Genomic DNA, 25834 nt, shown 5'->3' with positions numbered 1-25834 from the left:
AACCAGAGCCAAGTGGTGACCACTGTCGGCACGTCATGGTGAGAGTTAGGATGCTTTCTTCACCCTCTCTGTTAGCGGTGGGTGACATCAGTGTGAGGGGTGAATCATTAAAAGTCCAGCTGCCCTTTAGCAGGCCTGAGTGGGAGCCAAGGGGCCAAAAAACACGACCATCTGTCTGCTGCCACTGTCTCTGCAGGGGGTGTGAACAGATTGGAGCACACTTCTTAAACACGTCTGTGTCCTCTTACAGCTGGGCTCAGGAGGTCAAGTCCCAGTGTGATTGTGTGTTTGTGAGTGTGTTTGGGTGTGTACTTGTACTTAAATCCTTGTGAGCCAAGACCTTATGGAATGAGGACATTTTGGGAAAAATAGGACATATAAGCCGCTCCCCACTTTCAAAGGCCTGATGAATTGGGTTTGGTTGAAGGTATTAAGTGATGGTTAAGGTCTGGGGTAAAATGTGAATTGTGGTTAGGTTAAGGTTAGTGTTAGGCATGAACTGATCATTGTTGAGGTAATATATAAAAACTTTTGGTTTGGTCCACAAAGAGTGTAAGTCCTAATCAGAAGAGTTGTGTAATCCTGTGTGTGAGTTGTGTTTTCTGTCAACTTGGGCTTTTTTTTTTTTTTTTTTTGTTTCTTTCCCTTGGCATAAATCACATATCATAATAAATTAAATTCGTCTTTGAATGATACTGTATTGATTTGCGTCTTATCTTAGATGTCTTCTTGCTTTTGTCCTTTTTGTGAATGGCTGTTTTAAAAGGTGCTATAAATCTACAATATGTAATATGTAAAGCTATTCATATTATATTATATATATTAATATTCAGGCTAGAACAACATGCCATTTAAAATAAATGTGAGAGACAATCAAATCTTCATGTTGTCCTGCAGAAGACAAGGACAGGTCATGAGCTCACTGCTGGAGTTTGATCTGCGCTGAATCCAATCCCAGTCAAACCTCGCACATAAACATTTTCTCTCATGAACGTGATCTCACATCACGTTTTATTTTTTTGCCTCTGTTTTACGAGACAGCCATGTTTTTCCATCCAGATGTTCAGCCAATGAGAGGCGTCTCTGTGTCCAGCGGAGGAGAAGGAGGCGGAGGGGAGGACTGCTGCAGGATGCTTATTACTATGTCTGTCAGAGCCCGGTGGCGATAAAGATAAATACTGTTTAAAACATCCATTTTCATGAGAGATCTACGAGGAGGATGAGCACCATGTCGGCTGCAGCTGTCGCGGTGTGGCTCTCCGCGGGTACGTATCGATTCTCGGCAGTTTTCGTTCACTCGTAAGCTTTGGTTTTTTGATGCTAGTTAGCTAGCCAGTTAGCACGCAGTTAGCTCATTTTTTCCGAGGACGAGGAGGTGGAGGAGGAGGAGGAGGAGGAGGAGGAGACATGGAAAACAAGGCTAACCACTGACAGCAGCACCGTTATAATGGTGGCGTGTGTTAGCATCCAAGCTAACAGCTGTGCTCTCTGCTGTGTCTTACATCTGTGCTGAAGAATATAATGCTAACGGTTCATGTTGTCTTGCTAGTCGCGTATTTAGCTTTAATTTTCCCTGGATCAGGCCTTTGTTTACATATATAGACAAATACATATATACTGTGTGTGTTAAAAATGCCTTATTAGTGGATTAGCAGCCCAATTTATGCTTAGTTACACGTTGGGGAATAGATTTACACAATAATAACACACAATATCAGAGTCCTGTTTGTTATAGCAGCTTATTACTTGTGCATTGTTTGTGGACAGAACTTGCTTTAAATGACTACTTTGTTAGTTATCTTATAATAATAAAGCAGTTTAATGCCTGATACATACATTTTGGTCATATCACCCAGTCCTAGTTTTACCTGACCACTAGTTTAAAACTCAATGGTATTCAGATTAATACAGTGTAGCTTATGAGAAATGTTCGCAAATGAGAACTGGAACCAGCAAGTATTCTATATTTCTTTATAGTTAATCAAAGATCAGGAAGGGTTGCTTATTCATTTTAAGACAATTCACTATTTGACTAATCACAACTACTGTAATGGCATCTTTATAGGTCTCTATAAAAAGGTCATTCAGATGATAGAACATTTCCACTCTATACCATTTTTTATTAAAGTGAGGATTAAAACATTAATCATTTCCATTGCCTATTATGTCATACCTTTCTATTTTTATATTCTTCTCATAATTTTTAGGTTTTATTGAATTTGTGTTGGTTTTTACTTCTATTTCACTACTCTTTAAAGTTAGTGCTGGTAGGATTTAAGTCAGCTCTGTTATTAGACAGCACTAGTGTTAGCTAGCTGTGCCAAACAAGCTGACACACTCATGTATAGTTCAGAATGCTTATGACAGACAGACTTATTCCACTCATGCTTTTGATTTATTGATCCAATAGTTTACTTTGCATGTGCCAATGACATGAAACACGGCACGTTACTTGAGAGAAATGCCAGCATGGAGCGATCCATGGGCTTGAAGCAGAGAACAGCCTTGTACAGAGATGGTGAGTGGGTGTGTGCAGTGGTGCACTTCTTTTGTTGTCCCGCTGTCCCCTCCCACCTGTCATAACACAGTGACACGCTCAACTGGTTCCCCATTAATACTGGCATTATTGTTTTCAATAGTCTGCTGCCTTACAGACTTGGCCCACTTATGTTTGTTGTAATAGCAGTTTGAGCTAAACCTTGTGCTTGCTAGATTTTGAAATGATCCTAAATCATTAACTATGAAGCAAAAGTCTGTTCAACATAAGATACTACAACTTTACAGCAGCATTGTGGTGACACATAACTTCCAATCAGTTGACAAATGTGTGATTTTCTTACCTTTATAGAGCACTAGAAGATTTAACCGGCTGCTTCGTGTCCAGCTCTTTTCCTTAGTCATCGACTTCTGCTTGTTGTGACACCAACTACTTTCACTTCCAGGTCTTTGCTCACAAGAGCGAGGCTCAAACCCATCAACTGGCAGAAAACCAAAGCCTCGGCCGAAACAGTAGCTATCCTTGTTGTCTGTGTTTCCCCACCAAACACCAAAGAAGCACATGCATTCCTCCTGACCCTGACAACAAGCATATATGAGACCGGTTGAACAGATCTAAAGAACAACCCTCCCCGACCGACTCTGCCTCAACTAGCTAGAGGCCTCAGTTACCTAGAGCAAGTAGAGGGACAAGGGTGGTTTATTCGCTCCATGTTCTTTTAAAACATCCCTCCTGAAACCTCAGTCATAGGTCGGTGCAGGAAAGCAGAAAATCTCGTTAGTCATTTCAGCTCCACTTCAAGCTCTGTTAGGGTGATATTTATGGACGTTTGGGTTGGTTTTGTAAATGAAATCTATTATTACAGGTATTTAATAGATAATAGTTAATTTCTCTTAAAATGTTTGTGAGCACAATCATTACGAAACAGTCTCATACTGTGTTCAGCACAATGCACCTCTGACTCAGCTTTTGTCCTACAACTGCAGCCGACAGATTAGTCTACAGCGGATAGTTTAGTATTAACCTTTGATTGGTGATGTATTATGCACACTAAGAGTGCTGCAGGTCATCATCTCGAGAAGGCCTGGCAGGGCATCAGCTCGCCACAAATAAGCAGATCTGATGCTATTAGCAGAGCCTCAACGTAGCTTAGTCAGTGATCTGTACTGATGCTGGCTGCTCTATAAAAATCAATGGTGGTGTTGGGAGGGGGGGCACAGTCTAGTAGTAACCTGCAAGCGACCTTGCTGACAGAAGAGGGCCAGAAGTGTGAGTAAAGCCTTATTGTTTGCTGTTATCAAAGCGTTAATGTTGATAGGCTAAAACACATCTCAAATCCCACAGGTAATTTCTTATTCCGCAGCCTATTAGGCCAGACCAGGCCATCTGGGCTCGCTTGTATGTCCTGCCTGTCTCCTCCGAGGACGTGTCACAAATGTTTACACCGCATCAAGTCGGGTCTCTGAGAAGAAAAGAATAGCCAGTGCTTGACCTTGAACTGGGACTGTGAGAGTGCATGGTGAAGAATTGATGAGGCCCAACGGTAATAGCGTAATAGAAGCTGAGAGTGTGCATTCAGAGCGGGATTCACGGATCGACTGGAGTCATCACAGCAGGTGCTAGAGGGGTGCAGAAAGTGAATGAGGTTTTATTCTCGATCTGAATAACCTAGATCCTAATGTCACGGGTGGGGGCAAGAAAAGCTATCACATGGATTAGTCATGCTCAGATGGTACCTTCTCAATCTGCCCTTGGAGAGAGACACAGTGGATCTTGGATTTCTATGAGTATTTATTGGCCTCTAAATGCTATTGATTGTATCTAGTTGTGAGCCAGCCCTTGGGTACATGGGACATATGGCTTGTCCAGCGTCTCTCTTCTTAGTGGCCACAGATGTCGCTCAGTTTATCACACATATGGGACAGTTTTATAACTTCCAACAGCTCATCAGTGTCACTTAGACTGCAGTTAGGCAATTTGGCCTTGTAGATTTGGAGTCACTTATTAATCTGGAGCTTACTGTGTCACCTAATCTTAACCTGCTTTTGCACTCTGCTATAAGATCACATGCTGACTTCCTCTTTTCATGGTCCTGGATTAAAATGTAAATCCTGCTCTATTACTCTCTTCAGCTGAGATTCTCCTTAGAAATCAGCTTCTGTTCAAAGAGAGGGCGCACTGTGCAGACACAGAGATCCGCTTCTTTTTGTGATGCTGATTATAATAATATGGAAATGTTTGGTTGAAGAATTGGCAGATAAATAAATGTCTAAATAAGTAAAGGAGAATGCACATAGAGGCTTACAGCTTTCCACTAGCTCCTCAATTCACCTGGAGTTGTTTCTGCAGGAGAGAACAGTTCAAATTTAGTTTGTCTCCAACCCTCCCTCCTTCCTCCTCTTCTTCCTTGTACACTGTCTCCCATGGTTAATAAATATGGAGTGCTCACCCACTGAGAGAGAAGAGAGAAAGGGTGAAAAAACATTCAAAAGAGAGAAATGGTGCGCAAAAGTGAGCAAGAAAGGGTCAATTAGCACTAGAGATGCAGAAAAAAAGAGGGGGAGCCCCTCTTGTACGGTGTATAAACTTTTGTCAAGGGGCTGCCGATTTCCAAGCGATTCCCTGTCGCAAATGAAGACTAAGTGTTTGTGTTTCAGACGGAATGGGGCTTAACAAGAGAGCATAATGGAGACAAAGTGAGAGGAGGGCGTGAAAACAACTCAGCACAGGCTGAATGACGCTCATTACTGCTGTTCTAACTCACAGCATTTCAGCCACACACCAATGAAATTCATTGGTCTAACAGCTTGTAATCCTATGGACAAATTATAGTGTTTCCATTCGCTAATATGTGTTTTTGCTTTCTTTGCCTGAACATGACTGGATTGTGTGTGAAACTCTTTTTTTTACCGTATCAATTCAAAAGTGATTCTCAAAGTAGCCAGTACCTGCGACCCAAACCTTTTCACCTCTAATACCACTGTCTGTTCTTCTATAATTAGCGCTGATTGCCGGCCATTAATGACAAATAACACACTATAGGAATTGTTCTTCTCTCAGAAGCTGATTCTCTCTGTTTATTTGAATTCTGTATTTCAGTGGTCACCATCTTGTCGAGGGCTCACGCAGACCGTAATGTCTACCCATCCGCAGGAGTCCTGTTCGTCCATGTTCTGGAAAGAGAATACTTTAAAGGAGAGTTTCCTCCCTACCCAAAATCAGGTACAACCTCAATACAGCCCCATTTTCACTTTGTCATAGTAATTGATAAAAAATATTTATTTCTGTCTAAATATTTAATTAGCTAAATGTCATTCAGACATTTTACTCTAATAATAACCATAGTACATTGTGAGCCATATTTCATCAGTAGAAAATGCGTAGCTGCTCTTGGCAGAAATTCCATAATTCAGCTAATGGGTCTAAATGTACATTACTGATTTGGTTGTGACCCAGAACGGAACATCTGGTGTCCTCCAAAATACTTTCTCTGCTGTGACTCAAGAGGTAAAACAGGCCCCTCAATGATAAGGATGGTTCAATCCCCAGCTCCTTGATATCAAAGTGTCCTTGGACAAGATAGTAAACCCCAAATGATGTTCGGTGTGTGAGTGTTAGAATATATACGTGTTAACCTGTAGGGGTCATTGTGACTTTATAAATGGAGTCTATTTACCTGCAGGTGATGCCAGCAATGACCCGATCACGTTCAACACCAACTTGATGGGTTACCCAGACAGGCCTGGCTGGCTGCGTTACATTCAGAGGACACCGCACAGCGACGGAGTGCTCTACGGATCACCCACTGCAGACCATGTTGGCAGGCCCACTGTCATAGAGGTGGGTGGCTGCTGGAGCGCTTTCAAAGTGGAGTGAATTGTGCTTCACATCATGGAAGAATAAGTAATGATGCTTTTTGTGCTAAAATGTTTAAAGAAAATGAAGGCAGAGTGTGAAATGGTCAGTGATCGAAACGAAAGACAGTGTTGTGCTTTCTTTGTCTGCCTATAAGCTACTATAAAAATTCTTTTCACAAGGCTTAACGTTCCCAGAGGTGCACATGTGCCTATATGGTGTCTCAGCTGGGTACAGAGCCCGCGTCGTGCATCAAGCTCAGCCTTGTCCAGAGAGCGGCTGCCTTATAAGCTGCACTGATCTGGGCTTAAACTTTCACCCTTGTGTGTTGCAGATTACCGCCTATAACCGACGCACTTTTGAGACAGCACGGCACAACTTGGTCATAAACATCATGGCTACAGAAGGTAAGAGGCGCCAGCATGAGAGCTTAGAGAAAACAGAGATCAGACTGTGCAACTACACTGATTAAATCCTGGGCGCACGTTCAGCGCTTGGAACAGAGTAATGAACTTCGCTGAAGAGAAAACGTTGTCTGTAATTACTTCAGTCAACCACAAGTAATCAAGAAAGAGCCATAATGTAGCATGTGTTCATTTATCTATTGATACATTTGTCGATTTGTAGATTTACCAATGGGGATCTTGAGATTTGCCACTGTGTTTGTCGAGCTTCAACGTCGATTCTTGCTCTTATAAACAGCATTAAACAAACAGATCTCACCATATTTAGGCGCATTTAGTTGCTGCACTAGAGCTGCAATTACAAATAATCAAACTGCAATAGCTGATGAAGCACATGTAATGAGTTTCACAGCTCTATTAAAGCTTTGAAATTAACTTTGTGATATTTTGTCAACAGTCAAATCTGTGTATCATTACTCTTTAGATCAAATAAAACATCTCCATTAATTAATATACTGACCTTTTGAGAAGTATCACCTCAGGTCAGCCGTCATAAATCAGTCTGTGTTGTGGCTTCCGTGAATAACAACGTCCTGTGTTGAAACGTGTTGTAAATGATTGCAGACAACGTACAGTATGTATTTGGACGCAGCCGCTCCTGTTCATCTCTGTGGACACACCTCACATCTGTGCACCTCTGTGTTTGCGCGTTGGTTCAGTGACCAGTCACGGTACATGCAAAACAATATGAACTGAGTCGGATGAATGCACAGCAGATGTTTGTGGCACTGATGTGACATCACTCTCTTTGTGCTGTGATGTCATGTGCCATCTGGCCCCTGAAGTAGGTCAAGTCATATCAGAGCGCAGCCGACACACCAGCGTCTGCTGGACAGATAGCAGCATCAATAAAGACACAATGATGTCTTCGTCAGCAGAACACCACAGCATCAGTGCTCTGTTTTCAGATTTATTGACACGCGAAAAAATTAAAAAGTTAAAAAAACTTAAAATTTCAAGACAACTCACTGCACTACATTTAAAATGTTTAGGCCAACTCAATAACATAAATTCTTGCCAACCATTTATCTCTAAAGAGAGATGAGAGGAGGTCGAGCATTTGACCCCACAGAAATGATCAGCAGACCCCAGTCTCTGTGAAAACCCCTGCAGAATTGCTCTGTAGACCCTGTTTGTAACTTGTCTGGCCTCCATCAAATTATGGATTGAGGGCAACTTTACAAATGAAAAATGAAGTTAGTTGAAGCAAAAACCAAGTTTACAAAGCCACTAAACATTCTTGTTTACATAATTTAAAAATCATAATGAGGCGAGCGATTTCATGTTTTCGTCTTTACAGTGCGGTAATCGTCTGATGTATCATCTTAGCTTCTAAGCTCCCACCTCATTTGCTTCTCAATGTTTCAAGCTCTTTATCTAAGTTTCCTCTCTTCATCTCCTGTGCACAGAGTTCCCTCTGCCCTACCAGGCGGAGTTTTACATAAAAAACATGAATGTGGAGGAAATGCTGGCCAGTGAGGTGCTGGGAGACTTCCTCGGAGCTGTGAAGAACGTATGGCAGCCCGAACGCCTCAACGCCATCAACATCACCTCAGCACTGGACCGTGGTGGCCGGGTGCCTCTGCCCATCAATAACCTCAAAGAGGGGTGAGGTTGAACCGGACTTGATTTCAAGTAGTTTTTTATTTTACAATATAAGACTTTGCTCTGCTTGCCTCCACATTTGCTCATATTTACAAAAAAAGAATGTGTGGGATTTAACGCAAAAATCATGAGGTCTTACTCTCTTTAAGATTCCCTCCATCAAAGACCTCTTCACCCCCCTCAATCAAACAAATTGCCAACACATTCAGCCCACTCACACCAATCTGACATTGTATTTAATTGGCGCCTTGGGGATGCTCGGCTCGCTGTGAGTTAGATGAACACACGAGGCTGTCAGCACTGATAGACACTGTCAGTTGGTTTAGTTCAGAGGGGAATAGCCCACATGAAGTGCCATAAGTTATGCATCAAAGATTTATGCTGACGTTTTGGAAGATGAAAGCGTCAAGGAGAACACTCAGTGGAGAGGAAACGCTCTGACGATCACAATCCTCTGCACAAACATGTAAATGAATGCTCGTCTTCTCCTCTCTTCCTCTCCCTAGAGTGTACGTGATGGTTGGTGCTGATGTTCCCTTCTCTTCATGCCTGCGGGAGGTGGAAAGCCCACACAACCAGCTGCGCTGCAGTCAGGAGATGGAGCCGGTCATCAGCTGTGACAAGAAGTTCAGAGCTCAGTTTCACATCGACTGGTGTAAGATTTCTCTGGTGAGGATTCTCTCGCACCAACACGGTTTAAAAACTCGGGTTTTTAAGTAGCATTAAATGTAGCGTTTGTATGTTTTCCTCTTCATGTTGTGATAGCAGTGAATAAGTAAGGCCATCCTAAAAGTGGCCCTTGCAGCCAATCTTTTCATTCAGATCGAATGAAATGAAATGAAAAGCTTTGACGAGAGGGCTGATGGGAGGGAGTGGGCTGTATCGTTTACATTTCTTGTAGTGTAGCCTGCTCTTGCTAGCTGTTCCAGGATTAGCAATCCCTGCTTTAATGATAATAACTTGTACTTGGGTTAATCACATCACTTGCTTGCTCATACTTATTTCTTCAGGTTGACATCAACAAAGTAGTCCCGGTATACATAACCCGTCCTGACCCAGGCACAGGGATCCTGCCTGAGTTTGGGGAGTACAACCCCCCCTCTGAGTCTTTGAAGAGCCGGGACTACTTTTACGACTTCCTCATCACACTGGCCGTTCCCTTTGCTGTGGCTCTAGTCCTGTTCTTCATCCTCGGCTACACTATGTGCTGCCGACGTGAGGGGGTGTAAGTGTGCTTGGTCTTACATTTCTATGCAACTATTGCACCAGACACCCAGACAAACATGTGAGGAGAGCAGTGGCAGTGACATGAAAGACAATGAGTCAGAAAGGTTAGTGCAGGGCAGTTAGCAAAAAATCTGGATTGGAATTGCAGCTTGTCATTACCATCCAGTTGTACGCTCCACATTTATTAAGTTGCCCATACATTTCTGTCATGGGTTTTTGTTAATTTTGTCATGTACATCTTGATGTTTTGAAGCGTAGGCATGACATCGATGCTCATTCATCCGTTTAAAAATCCTTTCATCATTCTCCATCATCCACAGGCTGGGAGAGACGCGCCCCCTCATTCACTCAATGTTCCACGCCCCATCAGCATTTTCACACTGTCGTTACCCATCAGTCCATTCACGTGTGTGTAGCTGTCTCTTTAACTATTAATATTAGTATTTAATTCATCCATTTTGTTTTGTTTCTAGGGAAAAAAGAAACATGCAAACACCAGAGTAAGTGTTTTACCTCTCCTGTGTTTCTCTTTATTTTGGCTGTTTCCGTCCCCTCCCTCCCCTCTCTCTCTTTTGGTTTTGCAGTTTTGTCATCTATGTTGTCACTGACTGCTTTCTCATAACCATTCATCAGCTCATCTGTGTTGACATCCATTCATCCAGTGGGCTGCTCAAAAATCTAATGAACAGACGACAGGAATTCTCGCTGTTAGCAGTGATTGCTTTTCAAATGTCTCAAACCTTGAAGATCCAGAACATAAAGTATCTTGCACCATGACTCAGACGCAGAGATAGGGGACAGCGGATGATTTCTGTTGCGCATGCATATCTCACTGCAGCAGACACAAATCGCTGGCTCATAGAAAATGTCTAAATATCTCTCTGTTGCAAAAGGGACGACACAAGTTAACACCAGCGCACACAACATCACACGCTCACACTGACTCCACTGCCTGTCCCCTCCCCAGCATCCAGCTGGTTCACCACAGCTCCATCCAGAAGTCCACCAAGGAGCTGCGGAGCATGTCTAAGAACCGCGAGATCTCCTGGCCGCTCTCCACTCTTCCCGTCTTCAACCCGGTCAGCGGCGAGGTGGTGCCGCCCATCCACCCCGACAACTACGAGACCACCAGCATGCCCCTCATGCAGACACAGACGTGAGTACAGGGATTAAACATAACGCGAAAAACAATTCACACGCTCATAATGACCAATCCGGCTCATTAGCGAGTCACAGATGTATGGCTTACAGGCGTCATTACGAGGAAGTATAAGTCCAAACAACAGCCTTATGGTTTAATCTTGTTCTCAGCACCCTCACTGTCCCATGTTCATGGCTAAAGCTGCAGTGAGTGGGCCTTTAGAAAATACAACCACAGCTTATCAGGTTCAGGCTGTCCCATGATTTTTACTAATGGGCTTGATACTGGAAAAATGTTTAAGTACAAAGTGTTTTCACATGATATGAAAGGCTCATGTGTGTTTGCCATAATATCACTGTTTATGATTCCAGGAACCTGCAAAATCAGATTACGATACCACAGCAGCGGCCATCAGGTTAGTTCCACCTCCAGCTTTTATATAACGGTCTGCATTACTGTTTCTGTATGGTATGTAATGAAATTGCTTAATGAAGATGCTGATACATGGTTGAGGTGTTTGCAAGTAGATGTCAGCACAATATACAGATAATTCACTGTAAGATCTTTAGTGAAAACTGGAATTAGAGCGCATACCGCCACCAAGGCCCAACAGTCCGATTAAATTCAGTCAAACTGCACCAAATGACACTCATAGATATCAAATCAAAAAAACAACACAAATTTCCAGACTTACTCATTTAGTCTCAGTTTACTGAGAGCGAATCGTTTTGCCCTGGTGAGAGAGACACCATCTCTGGTGTTGGTGTGTTAGCGCCCTCCTGTGTGCATGGTAGTTGCCTGCATGCTCAACTAACCTCGCTGCTCTCTCTGTTCAATGCTAACGAAGGAGATAATTATGTCATGTCAACGTTTCGAAGGTTGGAGGTGGGTACCCCTGCTCTGTTTTATCAGTTAATGTTGTGAGATTTGTGAGTTGTTTTTATTCGTGAAGTTATTTCAGCTCCTCTGCTAAACACGACTAACATCTCATCATATTTTCAATGTTTGCTCCAGGCGACAAAGTTTTATGTTTGGCTTTTTGTGTTTATTCCAGGTAAATGGTATTCCTGAGGAGAGAAAGGTGGCCGAAGCCCTAAATTTGTGACCAGAAAACACCTGTGTCGGAGCAACAGTTGTTTCCATATCTATATATTTGTGTTTTTCTAACACTTGTGCCAATCTGCATGCCTCAGAAGTGTCTTTACAAAGTTTTATCATCCACATGCACTTACACCTTAAAGAGTGAGAGTGTGACACAGAATAAAAGCTTAGCTAATTATAAAGATGCATTATAAAATATTTTGGAATATGTGTAAATGTTGAAACTACAGTGTTTGTATTTTTACTTGCTTTGCACAATGGACCTCTTAAAGGAAAGAGAGGGAGTTTTACATGTCATGTGTTATATGTAATGTGTCACATGATGACAATAAAATATTTCAAAATTGTTTTTACTGGATGTAAAAACCATTAATAAACAGGACAAAAGTAATGTCTGAATGACATGGAGGCCAACACAGCACATTATATGAAATAATTATTAACAATGTACAACAGAATAAAGGCATTTATAAATAATGTGGATATATTTCACATTTTTTTTGAAGACATCACAAAAGAATGTAACAGGCCCTGCACTGGGGTATAAATAGTTGTTGCTTTTACACGACCAAAGAGATCCATTAAGGCCTGAAACAATTTACCAAATATATAGCTGTTCATCGGTTATAGACGGGAGAACAGATCAGTAAACTTTACACATAAAAAGGAAATTGCAGCATGGAAATGCCAGTCTCATCTATACAAGGACGTGAAACAAATTACAAATTGACTTGGCGCTTGGCTAACAACACAACCTGTACACAATCAGATCCATGACGGGAGCGACCTTGAGATCTGTAGTTGTGAGACACTTTTTTATTTTATTTTTTTTATAAGGGAAGCTACATAAATGTGTAGACAACAACTGATACTGCGATCATTAACTACCACACTGTAAAAAAAAAAATCATCTGGAGCCCAACCAATAAAAGCAATTGTCTGATCATATGAGCAGATAGGAGCCCTTCACACACTTCAGTTGTGGTCATTTTTTGGCAGTATGTGGCAATTTGAATTTTAAATTTTGACCGAATAAACAAAGCAGAAAAGTGCATTTATGTTTACTATTTAGTAAAGTGTTTTATAATTGATTGTATTTGTTTTTTTATAGTTATTTTCAGTGCAGAATTGCATTTTTAAAACGTGAAAACAAGGGCTTAAATATTTTATATACATGTATCAGCCGATATAATGATATACAAACTTTTTTACCCAATAATCCTCATCAGTTGTTCTTTATAATATGCAACTTTAAATTCTTATGCAAGACCGCTTGGATCTTACAATATTCTCATTTCTTTTCTGCCAAATCATCTTAACTTAGCATCAGATTTCTCCAGTAAAAATGTTTGAGATGAGACGAAAAACCCAGGCCTAATAATGAAAGTGCTAATCTCTCTTAAAGGTACAGTGTGTAGAATTTTGTGATATCTAGTGTTGAAATTTCATGTTGCAGCTGAACACCCCTCATCTCACCCTCTCCTTCCAAACATGAAAAAAAACCTGTGGCAGCTTCAGTTGTCATAAAAACTCAAAAGGTGTTTAGTTTGTCCAGTCTGGACTAATGTAAAAAACATGGCGGCCTCCGTAGAGAGGACCCCCTCAATGTAAATATAAAGTATTTCAATATAAAGGGCCTTTTCTCGGGTTAAGAAAACTACAATTCATACAATTTAGATGAAACGAACTAGTGAAAACATCATGAGGGTTATTCTACATTATATTTCTGCCATTAGATCCCTTTCACCTAAATATTACACACTGGACCTTTAAACGTCTGTGAAGTTAAATACGCAGTGACACAGACCATTTGTCAGATGACGAAATTAAAAAGATTTCTCTTTGACGTAATAATACGTCTCCTCAGCTCAGTCAGTGCATTACAAAGTAGCTGTGTTTTTAAATGTTGATGTGGCCCTGATGCAAAGTGTGAAGTGATCCCAGGCTACATCGCAGGTGTGATGACGCACATCTGGAGATGTGCCATGTGTATAAGCCACTGAGAAAAAGCTGTACGTTCGAAAGGCATTCAGTCTCAACAAATCGCTTGTTCGCTGACCAAAGAGTTCACCGGCTGTGGCAGCAGAGGGGGGTGGGGGGTGTGTGTGAATAGTCAGCTTTTAGCCCTATTGTACAATAATATGTGCAACCCAGCATTTTCCAACAGAGCTATGAGGCATGTTTTTAATGGACTAAAAACACTGATGAAGCCTGACTGTAGAAAATAAATATCTCACTCTATCGTACAAATATACACAGACTCAGAAGTCAGCTGCTAATAGGACAGAGGGGGGGAGAGGACTGTAATGGCTCAATCTCTGTGGTGTGTATCTGAGGCAGTAGAAAATGATCAATGTAATACTTCCTTTACAAACAGCAGTCATGGGCATCAGAAAAAAAACAAAGCAAAAAAAAAAAAAGAACATTGTATAAAATATAAGCTTAATTTAAATCATTAAATACTGTACATAAAACAGAATTTCAGGGCTATCGCAGGTGACCACAGTACCAGGCAAACGCTTTTTAAAATAACTCACAAAAACAATAGCAAAAATATGTTGAGGGATATTCCAACATTTCCACAATTGCGCTCAATTATTATTATTTTTTTACTCAACTGTTTTTTTTTCCATATTTTGCATATTTAGATATCTCACACTATTTTAAAGTCACTGAAAATACTGTACAAAGCGCTGCTGATCAGTGAATGCAGCATAACTGAACATTTGAATCCTATGAGTGTAGATATCTGAATATGTGGATTATGGATCCACCTGAGCAAAGAACACTTCAGCTGCGACTGCCACGTGGACGGAGTTTGTGTCTAGTGATCCCTTCCAGATTGAAGTAATGACAGGAAGTACTGTTAAGTGACAAAATAAGCCTGTTTTTTTGTTTGGCTAAATAGAAGCAATATGCTGCAAAAAAAAATAAAAAATCGCACGGCAAGCACGAGGGTCTTGAAATGAGAGGACCTCTTTTAGTTCTGAATAAAAACTCTTCCTCTGCTCTTCTGTTAAAAGCAGAAAATGTAAACTTTTTTTGTTCTTTTTTTCTCTCTGGTGGTTTTTGCCCTTAAAAAGAAGCAGTCCCCTCCATTTTCTGGGCATTTTTCTTTTCTTCAGTGTGCGACTTTCACAGCAGTCAAAAAAAGTACAGATTCTGCTCAAACACAGCAAGCAGTAAGAATCTGATCTCCCGTGTGTTTTTTGAGCTACCACTGCTGACACTGTCTCGTGTGGCCACCACTAGCCTCGAGCCCCGGGCCAGCTCCTGGCTTGCATCTGCACCTCACCTCAGTCTCAGCAGAAGGCTTAGTGGGTTACCAAGCGCTAAGCCCTCTCCATCAAAAGCAGTCCCATCAGGGGCTAGGAGTGGACTGGCTGCCCCTGGCAAGCAGCAGCACAACCAGACTGAAGAGCCCCACGGCCCCCAGCCTCTTCAGCAGGGCCACGCTGTCTTTGGGGATGACCACCTGGGCCAGGTCGTTGGTGATGAGGGAAATCTCATGAGCCACACAGACAAAGATGAAGGTGCTGACCATGATGTTGAGTGAAGGGTTCCCCGGAATCAGGACCAAAATTCCCTTGGTGTCTGCTGCTAGCCAGATGTGATACTGGCATATGAACAGCTGGGGGAGACAAACAAAGCATAATGAATAGGGAGTAATGTTAATTGTGCTCATTTCCTCCTTTTTCCACACAGCTGGTGAGGACTGTCAGTTGTTTTTGAAGTATTGTAACTTCACTGCCACGTCCATCTTACCTCCAAGGAGATCTTTCCGAACCATGCAAAGAAGGAGCTATATATAGATCGGGCGTAGCCAGGAATGTTCCTGATAAGAATGAAGGCCAGAATCTGTGGACAACAGAGAACAGAAACCTTTGACAGTGAAAGTTGTGAAACACTGGTTGTATTACCAGATTCCTATCATTTAAAGGTGTGGGCTGAAGTAAAGAAGTCTGATGTGATTAGTTAGTGTGAGATACTGTCACCAAGGCCCTCTCTGTGCCTCATTCACATGCAGGGTGTCTACAGCTTATTTAAGACATTCAATCGAAGAGGAATATTTGCAGTGACCTTTGGCTGTGATCCAATCCAACCCAATCTGAATTTAAAGGGATAGTTTACCGAATATTTTACTCATTATCGACTCACCACTATGCCAATGGAGGGGTGGGTGAAGTGTTTGAGTCCACAAAATACTCAGGTGTGAACAGCGTTGCAGCCAAATCCAATACAACTGAAGTAAATGGGACCCCTTCTTCAGACGTAAATAAACAAGAGAAAAAAAACATAAAATGCCTTCATAGTGCTCGTGTGGTGTCATCAACGTGTCCGAAAGCCCTGACATTCAAATTCCACTCGAAGTTGCATGATTTACACCATGTTTTTACCCTAAATGTCCTCTGATAACCTCTTCTGAAGCACGTTCACAGACACACTGGAATACCGCACACACTCGCGGAAGCATCGCTGCATCTGCTAGAATCGATACTTCCAGTAATGGACTTCAAATAGTGGTGAGTAGATAATTGGTGAATTTTCATTTTTCTGTGAACTTTCCCTTCAAGACAATTGAAAACTCCCTCATTTCATATTCAGCGGTGGTTTGTATGTGAATGTTTCCTGTGTATTCTGACAATGAAACATCTTGGGCGGTTTATCAGATATATAACGTTTCAAATTCTTCTACTTTTAATTTCACGCAGGTGAGCCACTGCAAGGCCATTGTGACCTCACCCCGGCTAAAAACAACAACACGTTTGCAAACAGAAAAGATGTGTGTTGATTTGCAGGTAAGAGAGGAGAAGTGAGATCCAATCCCAACTGGTCACCTCAGACACATGTGCCTGACAAACAAAGAGCTGTGCACATGTAATCAGACGATCCAGGATGCATGGTGAAGTCAGGTATGATCAGGACCAGCACCAGAAGAGAAAGTTAAACTATACTGTCAGAGATCTTATCTTCAGCAGTTCCCAGTGGGATCGACTGTAAATATCCCAGTGCTACCTTCAGCCTTGAGAAAAGGGAACTCCCTTGTTATTACACACAACATTCTGTCATGCAGTTTGGATAATGGCATCTAAAATAGAATCATAAATATAAAACACTGATTCACATTATTAGGATCAACAGTTATTCCTGGCTGATGTGTAACATTGCTGTAAAGGGCCACATGGTGTGATGTCATTAAATAGTCAGAGAGCAAAGAAAAAGATCATTATTGTACCTGGACCACAGAGATGTAAGGATGCATCTCATTGCACTCGGTTTTGGTTTTGCAGCTGCTGGCCCATATTGAGTAAGTCTGGAAATGAGGAAGAGGTTTAAACAAACTGAAGGAAGTGCAACTTATGAGGCACAGGATCGTAGGTGAATCGATCATCACTATACTGAGTGATCTTACTTCCTGCATAGCTGTCACAACAGATGAGCAAACTCTTAAGTAAGAACATTCTTATAAGCACAAAGAGCAGACAGTTGTGGTTGAGTAACAATCCTCTCCTAAGCTGCTGTTGCAAGCGATACGTTTGTTCACAAAAGGAAGAGAAGTCTTACTATGAAGGAGACGATAGAGAGGAAGAGAAGCAGGTTGGAGATCCTGCCAGAGAACAGAGCATCTCCTTTTCCCTCTGACAGCACCTGAAGCTTCTGCAGCACCAGATAGACGAAGGCGAATAACATGCCGTGGATCACCGCCTGCAAAAGAACATTAACACACATTAAAACAATTCTGTTTTTACTGAGTTTGAAAAACTGTGTGCCACTTGAAAAAGCTTCTAATGTCATATTACATTTCACAGAACATGTTGCTGCTCAAACGTTGGACTTACAAATCGGTCCAGCTTCCATCTGAACCACCACTCGTGGATGCTTCCGTTCAACTCAAAGAACTTTGAGATGGGCCACATGGAGAAGATGCTCTCAAAGAAACCCTGAAGACACGAGAACAAAACAATAATAAGTGGGAGTTTTTTAGCGAGAAAACCAAATATGATAGCATAGTTCAGACTTTCTAAAATGAATGAGTTTAAATGTAGTTCCCATTCAGATTTGTAATGTATATACAACATTTTTAATTATTTAGGCAATAACAATGATCAAATGCATCATTCAATATTTCTTTCAAACTGTGTAAAGAAATGATATTAACACGTCACCATATACTACTCTCACATGGGATTCGCAATATAAAAGCTGCAGCACAATATCATTTGAAGTTTTACACACTCAGAACTAAAGGGAGATTATTCGTTATTGATCAGATTCAAATATTTTTATTTCACCTGTGAAAAGGCAAAGAAGCATATGAACAACAGGAGGCCCAGTAACTTCGCCAAAACCCCAAGGTGCCATATGCCACTGTCTGTTCGGAAAACAAGACAGACATTAGTGACCATGCTGATGACACAAGTATCACATTTCTGGTGTCGAATTAATTGTGTGTATTGTTTCACATATTCAAGGACTATGAGTGAAAGTTTCTTTAACATGACACCCACTGTTGGCTTTCTTCTGAAGGATCTGGGGCCACATGCCCAGCGTGGCGTAGATGACGACGAACCAGAAGGTGACCAGTGGGACGAAGTAATAGAACTGATAGGGTCTGTCCATTACAACACACAGCACCAATACCAGGAAGTTTAGACGGAAAAGCACCTGGTGTGGGGTAAATGATGCACAGGATTACAGACACTTGGTTAGTTGAAAACAAACACCTACATTTATCTTATGGTGAATAAGATGATGGTACGTCAAAAATACATGTGCTGTAATGAATCATTATAACATCCTAGTTAAAGTGTTACTGAGTGACTGACTGTACGCTCACATGGCACACTCTATACAGTCCAAAGTCTCCTTTCAGCCAGAAAAAGGAGAAGTGTCCATAGCCGGTCTGAAACAGGTACGCTGCCACCAGCACCCGCACGTGCATGTACACTGGAATGAACTGGAAGAGACAAATATCAATAAACACCTCCTCAAAGCAGCTTACTCCCACATATTTGTGGAGAAGACATATTTATTACTCACAGCACTGGCACCGGATATGTGATAGATGAGGATAACAAGCTGCATCCAGCCTTTCCACTCCTCTGTTTGCTCTCGGTTGAGTAATTTGGTCTGTGAAAAAGAAGCATTTCAAACCAGATGTGAATTCAAAAACTTAAAATCAACTTTGTGCATCATTACATTATCTATTATAGGGTAATTAGATCTCAAATTAAACTGCGAACACCTCCTGTCTCACCTCCTTGCCGTTCTCACTGTAAAACACTCCCAACACAAATATATAGATGAGAGGAATGAAGAACTTGGAGTGTGTGTAGAACTTCTGCTCCTTCATGAACACATCTGCTCTGTCACAAAGGTAAAAATAGGCCATAATGACGCCCATCCTGCAGAGAGCATGGAAGGGCGCCTTTGGACCGAAGGGGACAGCTGCAGTCGCTGGCTTCTTCTCCTCGAGGCTCTCCACATCAGGGGGCACAGGTCGGCGGTGGCGGTTGTTGCCAAGGACGTGGAGGACCAGGAAGACCAGGGCCGAGCCCAGGAAGAAACACGCTGACATTTTCTGCAGGAAGTTGGGGGGTGGTAACGTTTGGCAGCAGGAGCCGTCGATTGGCCTCAGTAGCTTGTTGCACACGGAGTTTATGAGCACCATGGCCCCCTGATAGGAGAATTATACAGGATGGTGTGAGGAGGATGTGATTAGCGTTCAAAGTTAACAATAAAAACAGATGTCCTGCCAAACAATCTGGGACATTACAAAAGATTTCCTGCTTACCACGTTCCTGGTGCTTTCAGGCAGGTGCAGGCCATCGTCTGACTGGGCGATGGTTTCCAGTGCTGCCTGACGGGACGCAGCCAACAGCTTGACCCGGGACCTGCCGCTACGCTTGCTGCTGTTGAGCACGTCTGCTGCCGCTTCGTTGTACAGCTCGAGCTGTTGGTTGGTGATCATTTTCCTGTTCTCACTCAGCACCTCCTCATTAACTGGGTCTACGGGGCAGTTGGGGGAAGAAAGGTTCAGATGAGACGGTGCATATATAAAAAGATGATGTTCATAAAAATCTGTGATTCACGTGTGAAATTAACCCAAAGTTCTAACAGACACTGATATGAAGGCAGCAATCACATCAGAGATGAATCATTGTAGCGAAGAGAAGAGGCAGTAATGTTTTTCAATGAGATTATAAGAACTGGATTTTATTAAAACTCGGTGGAAAGAGGAGATGTGGGTATTTTTGAAATTTCAACAATTTATGCAAGGAAAACTAATTGATCTTTGAAATATGGTGTATTAAGGGATCTGATATCTATGAGTGTGTGAAATTTAGAGCAGCTTTATTGAATCTCTGACGACTGTTGGTCCTTGACAGAGGTGTGTGCTCTATTGCGTGCCATTCTAGTATTAAGTCGAATCTGGGGTGATCAGATCAGAGATCAGACAGCTCTGAGGATGTCCGTTCACATCTGGAATTAGAATGCATCTCCACACGTGTGGAGCATTATCACATCTCACTTCACAGCTCATATGCAAATTAACATGTAAATCATTTCTGGTTTTAAAGAACAAATGTGGTGTTGCCTCTAACTGCCATGAGGCAACAATGCACTTCCTGTTCCTAGTCTGACAGGAATTTAAAGAGGAAGAAATCCAAACAACACAGACTGGGTCTATTAGTTTTTTTGTTCCAGTCAAACTAAATTGCCCAAGATGTTTCTTAATATATCTCTGTGGGCTTTCCGTAATTTTCAGATGTCGTGGACAAAAAAAACGTGCACAATTTGAGAAAGGGAATGAGTAAATACTTCCTCTTATGCAGAGCACATCAGTTGGATACGAGGTCTTGCATTTGTGTACACACACACATTGCTCTCTATCCATCCTCCAAGTGTGTGCGCTTTTCTTTCACAACTGCACTGTGAGCTATCCACTTGTGAACAGATCACCCAAGGTTTATGTTAATGGCAGGTATGATCAGAGCAACAAAAAGCTGCCGTCCTGAGTTTTCTACCAGATTTGGAAGTGTGGAAGAATTGCTTACCTTGCAGCACCCAGTAGACCTCTCCATGGTCAGCCAGCCTCTCGAGATGCAGAGCGATGGCCGTCAGGTTCACTTTGTACTGCTGCAGGGTCTCGCTGCTGCCACTGTGCAACTTGATGGACCACTGCAGTGGGCACATAAATAGATACAATTACGATTGACACAACTCAGCCAACACCTTGTTTTTGTTTATCAAGAAATGTGCAAGCACTGCTAAGCACTTATGTATACAGCTTACAGTGGCAGCTCCAAGGATGACAACATCTGGCTTTACTGAAGCTTCCTGCAACACATGAGTTAATCTGCAGTTACCAGCAAATCCATATCCAAATGACCCTGACAATTTCAAGTCTATGAAACTCTCCACTCCCCAATTTTTAATAACAGAACTCAACACTCACGTGTGTCCATGATATCAAGCGCTCCTTCATTGAATTATTTGCCTCTGGATACCACAGGAAGTCCTAAACACAAAAAAGGACGTACGTGTTTTTTTTAACATTTATTTTTACAGACTGAGAACAGGAGAAAAAAACGCACATCCACAAATAGCTCACCACATTCACAGAGGAACTCTCTTCTTCAAAGGAAATGTCCTCATGCTTCAGACATTACATGGGGACAGACACAGAGAAAGTCTGTTAGGCTGATACTGTTCTTCTCTTTAACAGCACAAGATCAGACGAAAATAGTTGTGACTGCTGCATATTGTCATGTATCTCTGTGGCGTATTTGTTCTATCAAACATTTTGTTGCAGTGAATTTCCTAAATGCCAAGTCTGACGGCCTCATTATACTTGGGAACTTCAATGAAAATCTTCATGGACATATAGTAGAGAATAAAAAAATGTCAGTTAATGTGTCGCAATAGCAATAAGCTATAGATTGTTCACAAATTAAAGAATATTTTCAGATTCAGCAGTGTAAATGGCTGTGAGGGAGTAGTCAGGCAAAGTATTGCAAAGCCAATGAGAAAGAGGGTGGTTTTTCCCCCCGGTCAACAAATGTTGGAGGGAACTGGGAAAGTGCACAAGAAAAATAACTTCTAACTGAAGACACAGACAGCTTCATCTCTCTGCCTGCTCTACCCAACATATTCTTATTTGGAACATTTAATGGATCAGCCACAATGCAGTTGTAAGTCTGGAACAAGCTGAGAGTAAATGTAGAAATGTCTGACTATATGTACACTAATGTTTTTTTTGTACCAAGCTGTGCTTTAATATGTAGATCTATAGATTTGTATGCCTCCCTGTCGTCTCTGCTGACAAAAACACTGGGTTCACATGCTGCTGTATCTCATAATTACCTTGTTTCCATCCTCTCTTCTTTCAGGGTCTATAATTTTGACGAAGGAGTAAAATAGCTGCCTGATTCGTGAATCACCAACAAAGGCCACCCGCTTATCAGCAAGGCAGGTTTTGGCCTCACTGTAAGACAAAACATTTATGGTGAGGAATCTGAAAGCTGTGTATCTGCACTGCAGATGGCAATCAGTCATCTGCCTGGTGGTTCATCTGGTGTGGTAACTTAATTAAAAGGGGATCCTGTTACATGCTGTTTGTCCTTGTGATATATCTTTCAAATTGGTTATTCTCAAGTTACTCATCCATCATTACTGACACACACACACACACACACACACACACACACACAGAGAGAGAGAGAGAGAGAGAGAGAGAGATGCTGCACATATAATGAGTACTTTATAAAGTAACCTTGCAACAGTGTGTGACTCACATGCTTTTGTATTTGTGCATCATGCAGCCATAAGGCTGCCATACGTTCTCCCCCAAGTAGCGTCCTCTGGACAGCAGCCATTCACATGAGTCTCCGCCTGCAGGCAAAGACACAGAGGACCAACCAGTAAGACTAAACAAAGACAGACATCTCGCTTTCTGCCTCAGCTCCTCTGCAACTATGACTGAAAGTTGCTGTCTCAATGGTGCCCTGGCTTTTCATTCACCAGGATACAATGCGGGGCTCTGCTTGGGGCCATAGCACGAGATGAAGTCATCAGCAATTTAGCTCAAGCAGAAATCTCTCCAGCTATTCATTTATGTGCAAAATGAATAGAGTCATCCACAACTGAATCAACCCATAGAAATGAGAGAACATGGAGGATCAGCGGGCTGGCGATAGACGAGGGCATTTTCAGTGTCATCGGCAGCCAGAGCAGCTGCTCCCAGTGCGCGCACACAGGTCTCTGGTTCCGATCCCTTTCATGACCTACGTGCACACACTCTGCAACCCAGCTGCGAGGTGGACGTGTGCCATGCTTCTAATTCAGTCCTGATCTGGGCTTTGTGCCGTCTCTGTGTGTTGTGGGGTGCATACATTTAATGTGCATCCCGAGATCCAACCTTTTTAACACCTGAAATGAGTCTCCAGTGCAGTAAAGCCTCTGTAGCTAACTAATCTGCACCAGACAGGCTAATGCAAACTTGCCACAGACCTGACACAGACGCCAGGCTGCTGCAAAGTTAATGCTGCATTCATATTTAGCATTTATTCGTCCAGGTAGCAGACTGGCTTAAGCTGCTGATGTAAATAAGCACCGGCCTCCTGATGCTAATGACACTGTTATGTCTATTGTTAGTCACAGCATCGGACACATGGCTGCTCCCAGCAGTAACCAGGCGTGTGCTGATCGGAGCATGTAAACACAGTAAAAAGCGGTACTTTAGCTTGATTCAGTTAGCAACAGCAGCACAGCCGATATAAGTCAAAGCCACTGTTGTTGTTGAATCGACTCAGTGAGATCGTCCTTCTGCTTTAAAACGAGCCGCAGCGTCAGGACGTGTCCCCAGCGAGACACGGGACAGAGGCTGCGGACCGAGGAGCTCAGGGCAGCTAGCGGGCTAACGTTAGCATTAGCTGGGGTCGGCGGCTGCGTCCGCAGCAAGTTGAACAAACGGCGGAAGACTCACCTCCATGATACCGCGAGGCTGCGTGGAACAGCAGCAGCAGCAGCACGACCGTCAGCGAGATCACTTTGGCGTTTTTGATGGTGAAGTGTTGGTTTATTTCGCGTTTGCCCAGGCTGTAGGCCAGGACCGCCATCTTTGCTCCTCCATGACAACCAGCAGCTGTGCAGTGTAGCGGCGGAGGCGGCGGCGGCGGCTGCTCCCGGGGCAGCGGCTCCACCTGCCCGGGCACCGCCTCCTCCATCACCGCCGCTCTGCACCTGCTGTGCGGGTCAGAGGGTCCCAGGGTGAAAATGTTCAAACACCAGACTGATCACTGTGCTTTTATAGGATCATCTGAATAAAAAGGTTGGAATGACATGTGTGTTTTCTCAGTGTTACAGAAGCGAAGTGAAAAATAAGAAACAACAGAAGAAAAACAATACACAAATAAGTCAAACAGGGCTGGACTATAAGCACACTGCAAAACTCGTCTTTATGGACTGAGAATGACAAACACGTTGTAACATTGTTAATAATTATAATAACCATAATAATAATTAATCAATAAACAAAGTTTATATTTGTATTTCTATAACAACACAACGGAACAACATTTTACAAATCACTGTTCCAAGACCACGGTTCTTACACAATGCATAAGCACCATATTGATGCATGTTGGATTCTGTTATATTTTGCTATTGAGGAAAAATTATATCACGATAACTACTAATTTACCCATCCATACACAGGATATTATTAATAAGTTTGAAGGTTACCTGCTCACCCCTGGGAGCTGTTTTAAGTCCGCAGGTCAGGATTAACTTGTACTACTGTACTTGTATTAACTTTGTTCATTTCGTTACTTTGTACTTGTGAAATGTGCAATGACAATAAAGTTGAATCTAATCTAAATCTTAAGTCAGATGTGCAGTGAAATGAGTAATACTTTTACATAAGAAATAATTCATTAGATTATATAGATTATAGATTAAGTACCTACTATGTGTTCTACATAAAATGATTATTATTATGATCACTGATTAATCCTGTGAAATGGATTTTGTCGTTGGTCAAAGAACTCATTTCACTAAACATCTATTCCAGGAACCTGAAAAAGCAAAAGTGGGTGAAATGACTGTAGTTGTTGTAATTTGATTAATTGCAGGTTATTTAGGTGCTCACAGTAAGGATAATATATACTCTGGTGGGTCCAAATGGTCACATGCTGCATAACCCTACATGAAAATTCCTTTGCTACAGTGCAGACACCGTGGTGCTATAATACATCAGGAAAGGAGCTCTGTTTGGTCTGTGGCTCAGGGAACAAAAGGATTTCAAGGGGGCCACCTAACATGTTAATCCCACCGTGCTGTTTGGTATTTTAATCTGCAATTAAGTAGCAAGTTGTTTTTAGACAGTCTTGCATGATGTTTTTAAGGTACAAAAATGTAACTAGTGACTAAATCTGTCAGATGAATGTGGTGGAAAAGTGAAAAAGTTCAATATGTGATGCCTGAAATGTTTTTTCACCATTACTGTTAAACATCCAATGTGCCTGTAACCGTGTGTCTGTACTGTTAAAGGTCCAGCCTCTGGCTTAGATATCATTAGCTTCATATATAGATATATACATATTGTATATATCTATATATGAATATATAGATATATATATAATATATAATATATATATATATATATATATATATATATATATATATATATATATATATATATATATAAAGCTATCATATATATCTTCTTTTGTCCAATGCATCTAAGACTGAGCTCCTCAGTGGTCACAGGTTTATATTCATAATCCCTAAGGCTCATACAAAATACAAGGGTGCAACCTCTTTATATACAGTCTATGGGTGCAACCTAAATGTCTCACTGCCACCTAGTGGTTATTGATGCTGCTGCAGGCGACCTTTTTATGTATTGATGCCCTCAGTTCACCTTAAGCACAACTTCCT

The 25834-nt window shown here is 41.9% G+C and overlaps 3 protein-coding genes across 10 annotated transcripts in view; 1 reads left to right on the top strand and 2 right to left on the bottom strand.

Annotated features, from left to right (window-relative positions):
• Positions 1–3033, bottom strand: part of ppp1r9a (protein phosphatase 1, regulatory subunit 9A) — a 48650-nt gene extending 45617 nt beyond the window's left edge. For 3 of the 4 annotated variants that reach the window (XM_069516916.1, XM_069516918.1, XM_069516920.1), the window contains exon 1: positions 2841–3033. The gene's annotated coding sequence lies outside the window, so the exon portion shown is untranslated. The remainder of the gene's footprint in view (positions 1–2840) is intronic. The other variant, XM_069516919.1, reaches the window with a different exon arrangement.
• Positions 1078–12237, top strand: sgce (sarcoglycan, epsilon). 5 transcript variants are annotated; one of them, XM_020090698.2, is made up of 13 exons: positions 1078–1265; positions 2411–2518; positions 5597–5719; positions 6180–6337; positions 6687–6759; positions 8226–8424; positions 8928–9090; positions 9432–9646; positions 10122–10148; positions 10616–10804; positions 11161–11204; positions 11637–11674; positions 11844–12237. In XM_020090698.2, exons 1-13 carry the CDS (start codon positions 1220–1222, stop codon positions 11892–11894), a joined length of 1434 nt encoding a protein of 477 aa, XP_019946257.1. In that variant the 5' UTR covers positions 1078–1219; the 3' UTR covers positions 11895–12237. The 5 variants fall into 5 exon arrangements, with proteins under 5 accessions (XP_019946257.1, XP_019946261.1, XP_019946258.1 ...); XM_020090702.2 differs by lacking the exon at positions 2411–2518; XM_020090699.2 differs by lacking the exon at positions 10122–10148.
• Positions 12238–12341: 104 nt separating this feature from the next.
• On the bottom strand, positions 12342–24158 carry casd1 (CAS1 domain containing 1). Its single transcript, XM_020090697.2, has 18 exons — positions 23880–24158; positions 22690–22786; positions 22259–22379; positions 21507–21551; positions 21351–21413; positions 21188–21232; positions 20950–21073; positions 19686–19900; positions 19149–19568; positions 18932–19021; positions 18729–18848; positions 18400–18556; positions 18184–18263; positions 17731–17832; positions 17456–17596; positions 17127–17204; positions 15656–15748; positions 12342–15521 (listed from the first exon to the last, which is right to left on the bottom strand). Exons 1-18 carry the CDS (start codon positions 24118–24120, stop codon positions 15252–15254), a joined length of 2502 nt encoding a protein of 833 aa, XP_019946256.2. The 5' UTR covers positions 24121–24158; the 3' UTR covers positions 12342–15251.
• Positions 24159–25834: the final 1676 nt, after the last annotated feature.

This window comes from Paralichthys olivaceus, chromosome 20 (assembly GCF_024713975.1).
Source record: "Paralichthys olivaceus isolate ysfri-2021 chromosome 20, ASM2471397v2, whole genome shotgun sequence".
NCBI lineage: Eukaryota > Metazoa > Chordata > Actinopteri > Pleuronectiformes > Paralichthyidae > Paralichthys > Paralichthys olivaceus.
This window is presented reverse-complemented; position numbering and strand designations above follow the sequence as displayed.

Bases quoted from the DNA above. Each gene is read 5' to 3' on its own strand.
- casd1 (XM_020090697.2), bottom strand. From the start codon at position 24,120: ATGGAGGAGGCGGTGCCCGGGCAGGTGGAGCCGCTGCCCCGGGAGCAG. The intron at 22,380-22,689 runs GTGAGTCACACA...TTTGTCTTACAG, and splicing joins ATGCACAAATACAAAAGCAT to TGAGGCCAAAACCTGCCTTG. The intron at 18,849-18,931 runs GTGAGTAATAAA...TGTCTCTTCCAG, and splicing joins ACATATCCGGTGCCAGTGCT to TTCATTCCAGTGTACATGCA.
- sgce (XM_020090698.2), top strand. From the start codon at position 1,220: ATGAGCACCATGTCGGCTGCAGCTGTCGCGGTGTGGCTCTCCGCGG. The intron at 8,425-8,927 runs GTGAGGTTGAAC...TCCTCTCCCTAG, and splicing joins ATCAATAACCTCAAAGAGGG to AGTGTACGTGATGGTTGGTG. The intron at 11,205-11,636 runs GTTAGTTCCACC...ATGCTAACGAAG, and splicing joins ACCACAGCAGCGGCCATCAG to GAGATAATTATGTCATGTCA.